Source organism: Amaranthus tricolor, chromosome 14 (assembly GCF_026212465.1).
Source record: "Amaranthus tricolor cultivar Red isolate AtriRed21 chromosome 14, ASM2621246v1, whole genome shotgun sequence".
NCBI lineage: Eukaryota > Viridiplantae > Streptophyta > Magnoliopsida > Caryophyllales > Amaranthaceae > Amaranthus > Amaranthus tricolor.
In genome coordinates, this window is record NC_080060.1 from 13,440,239 (window position 1) to 13,446,238 (window position 6,000).

The 6,000-nt window shown below is 35.0% G+C and overlaps 1 protein-coding gene across 2 annotated transcripts in view; it reads left to right on the plus strand.

Annotated features, from left to right (window-relative positions):
- The window catches only part of LOC130800073 (uncharacterized), a 47,133-nt gene extending 42,020 nt beyond the window's left edge, over nt 1–5,113 (plus strand). For both annotated transcript variants that reach the window (XM_057663422.1, XM_057663423.1), the window contains 6 exons: nt 1,460–1,519; nt 1,590–1,794; nt 3,254–3,405; nt 3,549–3,619; nt 3,980–4,136; nt 4,541–5,113. In XM_057663422.1, coding sequence (XP_057519405.1) covers nt 1,460–1,519; nt 1,590–1,794; nt 3,254–3,405; nt 3,549–3,619; nt 3,980–4,136; nt 4,541–4,705 — 810 coding nt within the window. In that variant the 3' untranslated portion in view covers nt 4,706–5,113. The remainder of the gene's footprint in view (nt 1–1,459; nt 1,520–1,589; nt 1,795–3,253; nt 3,406–3,548; nt 3,620–3,979; nt 4,137–4,540) is intronic.
- The last annotated feature ends 887 nt before the right edge of the window (nt 5,114–6,000 follow it).

Below are 6,000 nucleotides of genomic sequence, written 5' to 3' on the forward strand. Positions count from 1 at the left end.
CTCTCTGTCAGTTGTTTGCAAAATTTGATTCTTGTTTTCTTTGTATAAGATGTCAATCAACCTGTTTGATGATCTTATCCTCTAAATCATGGAGTTGATGGTCTTGAGAGTGATATTTTGGATTATTTAGTTGATAGACTGTGAAATATGGAAACACCTTTTTGTTTCAGTCTTTCACTATTTGAGATTTGTTCAAGGGTATTTTGCAACTCTTTCTAGTTAGGTACATCTTAGATGTTGATCCTTGCATGTGGTGTTGTTCAAGTGGCTTAGTACTATTAGTATATTTAAAAAGATGAAAATTTGAATAGTGAAGTAAGCATTTTCTCAGTACTATTAGTATATAATTTACACTTCTAACACTGGCATTTGGCGGTTCAAACTTCAAAACACCCTGCTAGGGTATTGATGATGTTCAGAATACTTTTCTTTTGGTTTAAGCTTTTGTTAGAACTTAGCTAGCAAGGATTCAATTTATTAGTGCAGAATCAAACCACAACAACATAGCGTTGCCCCAATGCCGTTAAAGTGGCACCTCCCAGGGTAAGGTAATGGGTAGGAGAGGGGCTGATGTTTACAACCTTATCCTTCAAAACCCGTGGAAAAATGTCATTTTTCTCCATTCCATTGACCCGTAAGGGTTGTAAAAGAGAATAAATAAAGAAAAGGAGATGAGCCATTGGCAATTGGAATACTTAAGCCAGATTTTAATACGAATACTGCTTTGTAATGCCATTACACTTGAGCATCCATCATCTCATTCCTGATTTACAACCTTATCCTTCAAAACCCGTGGAAAAATGTCATTTTTCTCCACTCCATTAACCTGTAAGGAATAAGTAAAAGAGAATAAATAAAGAAAAGGAGATGAGCCATTGGCAATTGGAATACTTAAGCCAGATTTTAATAAGAATACTGCTTTGTAATGCCATTACACTTGAGCATCCATCATCTCATTCCTGATTTATTTCTCTACTATATATGAGGGACACCCCCTCGTTTATTTAAATATAATATATTCCCTCCATTTTTTTTCAAGCGTCTCATTTGCTTTTTGGACACTATTCATCATTCACTCTTAATTTGTAATTTATTCTTAATCTATATGTTAAAATATAGTTAAATGAGATCTTATTTAATTTGTCACAACATAAAGTTTATTAATATCTATTAGAGATGTTAAGGGTAGTATTAGTGTGTTGGCAAACGTGCCCAAACCAAATGGGACATTTGAAAAGAAAAGGAGGGTGTATGTCTTGCAGAAATTGGAAAATAAAGGTCTTTTTTAGTTTTTGGCTGTTTAACTGAGAGGCTGAAATTGTTTTTCCTCTTAAGCATTATGGTGGATGACAAAACAAAGAGATTAACAATGTTGAATTTTTCATAGAGAAGTATGTATTAACTTCATTGGTTGTTATACGAGCCTATCTGTTGATATCACTTATTTGAAATATTGTAGGATATGGAGTTTGAATGCGTTCCAATGTGCTTAATTGAGCGAGTGACAAATTTCCTCAATGTAAGTTGATCATGTTGCTACTAGCTACTTCCTCTATTATGTCCTTGTCTCATCATGCTTAAATGTCTAGGATGTTAGAGAAGAATTAAGAAGTTCAATGGCTAAGGATGATGCAGCTCTAAAAAACGAAAGTTTAATGATTGTGAAAGATCAAGATTGTATGTGCCTATCAGAAAATGGTGGGAAAGAAATGTTACTTTCTACTCCACCAAGTAATATGCAATTAGATTTTCAGAAGAAGTTCACATTGTCAAAACATGAGATGCTGAATGAAGGTAAGAATACAAGATGAATTGGTGCTTATTCATTTGGATATTTATAATTTATGTTGAATCTTAAATTTGTGAGCATATTAGAAAGGCAACCTAGTGCCACCCTTCTTCTAAGTTGGGATGAGGCTATTTGTTAACTTGTAAGTTCTATCTTAGGTTTGTAAATTTTTTTATTCAATTTAAGTATCTATGCCTCTACGTGGTCTACTTGTTTGAATTGTTACAAGGAAAAAAAATACATCCAATGAGCTTGTTTTGAATTGGATCTTGTCTTAGTTGTGCATTCCCACCTCTTCCTGTTATTTAGGCGAGAACGGACCATTGTCCTCCACTTCTCTTTTTATTTCAAAAATCCTTGGGCATTTTGAGGAAAAAGAGAAGAGGCTACACAGGTAGGACCATCATTTTCTTTTTTCGACACAAATAACTCAACTAGAAGGATGTATTCACCATGTTTATTAAGGCTCAAGGTACACAAAAGAAATAACGATCCTACAGCCTAGGTGCAAAGCACATGCCCTTCAAATGAGGTGCAATCACGGGAAGAAATGCGGTCGCTGATGCATTTGCGGAAACATTCGCAGTGTTGCGAAAAATGGCTATAACAGAGTAATAACGCGAATTGCAGCCAAGGCGGTGTCATGTTTTGAAAAAGATAATCACATAAGGAGTTTTGAATTTATAATTGCATTTTTGTGGTTGTACTATTATTATGCAATCCTATGCCCCTAGCTATTGTAATTGCGCTATATAAGGTACTTTTAATGGATAATTACTAATTTCTTAATTCAATTATTTTGTTTAGCAACTATAATTTAAGTGATCTTAATAATTAAAGTTAATGTGTATTAATGAAATGTTAATGAAGAGACGTTGTAGGAGTGAAATAACGGCGTTACACGTTACGTAATGGTCAACGCAACGTTTTTACCATGAAAATTCATGCACCGTTATATAACGGGATTTAAAGTCATGACAAATCTCAAATAGGTTACATAACGGGCGTTAAGTAACGTAACGAGGGAGTTTTTTCCATCGGCACAATCCTTGCAAATATAGAAAGTGCGCCTCATTGAAATGCCTCGCTTAGTCCATCTAATGTGCTGGGGCTGTCGCGTCTTGGTGTGCCTTAGACATGATTTACATGAGCATATGACAACGGATAAGAATGAAAGAAGGAGAATAATATATGTAAATGACCATTGGAATTGATTTTTAGTTGTAAATTAGTATTAAATAAGGCTGAATGAAGAAAAACTTATGTCAGCAATGTAAACATTGATTCGTTTTAATTCATGTAGGCAACCTAATATTGGATTAAGCCTTTGGCATTGTTGTTGGTGGTGCTTTTCCTGTACATGTATGATATGCTTTTCGCACCTAATTAATGCTACATGCAAACTCCGGATAGTTCTTCCTATTTAACCAATTTAATTTTCTTCTCTCAACTCTTTCATACCAGAAATGGAAAAGGAAGACCAACTTCTCGAACAAATATTGCAGTCAAGAATTATTTCAATGAAAACTTTGAAGGAAAATCGTCAACAACTCATACTTGTTGCGTCCCTTGTTGATCGTATACCTAACCTTGCTGGGTTGGCTAGGACTTGTGAGGTAAAGTACTGGTCTTCACTTTATTTTTGAGTACTGCTGGTTCTGATCTCTCCTTTATATCTTCCCCTAAGTTCGTCTTTTTTTCCTACATTAATTTCTCTTTTCTGCTCTTGCTTCTTGATTTTCACATGTGTCTTTTGCAGGTTTTTAAAGCAAGTTGTCTGGCCATATCAGATGTTAATGTGCTACAAGACAAACAATTCCAGCTGATAAGGTTTCTATATGACTGTCTTGAGTAGAATTTCTTTTGTGGTATAATGTGTGTATTCTAGTCTCAAAAGTGGTTAGCGATTCCTGCCACTTGTGCTTTGTTGTTAGTTGTCTTTCCAAATTAAACCATCTCCTTGATACTGTTGGGTTACGTTGCGTGTCCCTAAGCTATAATTCTGAGCATTTAGAAGTCGCGGTAGCTCAAAAATCTTTACAATATGGTCGCATACAGTGATGCGGGTGACATTTTGCTCTATTCTTGTTCAAACTTATTTTTGTGACCTTCCAAAAATGGTTCTTGTGTTTTTTTAGCTTTCTGGATAGTACCGATTACTATTTTCAGTCTTTGTTTTTACTTGGCCAGTGTGACTGCTGAGAAGTGGGTGCCCATCATAGAACTCCCTGTTAATAGTATCAAACACTATTTGGAGAAAAAGAAGAAAGAAGGTTTCGCAACATTGGGATTGGAGCAAACTGCTAATAGTACACCCTTGGACAAATACAGCTTCCCCCAAAGAACGGTAATGTCCATGAAACTCAATAACCTACGGATTATATCAGAAATTGGCTAATTTGCATCCATAAACGCATGTTTCATTAGTTAAGCCGTAGGTATAGGCTTGTTAGTGATGTGCCAGTCATAGTACAAAAATACGGGTTTGGTCATAGTCCTAATAACAATCGCAAAATGGATTTTGATGTTAATATGGATGATTTCGCGGTCGTAAACTCAAAACCTTATGATACGGTTACGGTGCAGTGTTGCGGCCTTGTTTTTGCACTATGATGCCAACTTGTGGAAGTGTGGCCTTAATGAACACCTTCACACTTTTTCTCGTTGAATGTTAACTTTATTATTTTCTTTTTTGGCAACGAAATGATGTATTTTGATAATGAGGATATATCTGAGGCTGTTACCTTGCAGGTTCTTGTTCTAGGACGTGAAAAAGAAGGAATACCTGCTGATATAATCCACATTTTGGATGCTTGCATTGAGATCCCACAGTTAGGGGTTGTTCGGTCACTCAATGTTCATGTTAGTGGCGCCATTTCTATCTGGGAATATACTCGTCAGCAGAGGTCAAGATAACTTTTATTTCGCATCTGAACCCAAATTCATTCTGATAATGGAGCAATATCATCTTATTTTCTGGTTTTGATGATATGTGTCCTCCATATTGCTGCATGTTCAGCAAGGTTATATCTGTTTTTGTGCTTTCTTTAGGAATTGCTTTAATATCTTGTAGCATTCATAGTATTAAGCTCAAAAAATATGACAATTGAATAGAATATACTAGATCGTTAGTTTGATTCCTTTCATTTTTCTTGATTTCGTTCTTTTCTTTTTTACCTTGTATAAATTTTCAAGCTATCTCAACACACATTACAGTTTTGGTTCCAATTACGTCTCATCATGATGGTCCATAATATCTGAATGTGTTATATTATGTAGGTATGGACAATGATGCTTAATAATGCACTTGAATCATTGTCATTTTATTTATAGTCTGAAATCCTTGGATAGATATGCTGCTCATATCTCTGCAGGTTTATTTTATGTACCTTAATATCTCATGTCTTTTGGTGGATTTAAGATAGGTCGAAGGAGATTAGCGAAATCAGTTGTTACTAAGTGAGGAAGGTGGGACGGAATTTGACAACCATAAGAGGAGCTCCTTAGATATCCTTTGAGATAGACTACATTACCATTTCATCTTTGTTCGTATTACCCTTCTATCACTTAAAATAAGAGCTCACCCAAGGATACGTAAGAGTCTGAAAGCACGAGGGTGAGCATACACACAAATATGGTTGGACGTTGTGTATGGGTAAGACATGAAATGGGTGAGAATTGAGGAATACATGGATAGGTGATCATACAAGTAACTACGTGCATCAGGAATAGACCTAATTAACGAGAATAATCGAAAACATTTCTTCCAGTTAGTGTGATCTATGAAAAAATTACGCTCTTCACACCATAAATAATTCACATTTTTGTGCCATTACTTGACATAAAGTTGATCTAGCATTGTTCATTTTATTTTGTTTCAGTCACAAGTTGAAAGCAGTTGTTGTGCATGCCTAAGTGTTCATTGCTCGTCTCAAAGAGTATTTTTCATGGAAGCTTCAGGTGTGATAAAATTCAGATATTTTAAGTGCCAACATCTTTCTTCATCTCCTATCTTTCCTAGTGTTTGCTTTTTGTTATGTCGCCTGCGCCATTTGTAAGAATTAGTTTACGACGCCATAGAGCAAATGCAGAAATGATAGGTAAAAATGTATTTTCATTTTTCTTTAATTTTTCTGGCTTTAAATTTAATTTTATATGTCATTTTAATTTTTAGCCTTTCTGTGATAATCAAATGAAATTAATTAAAGACA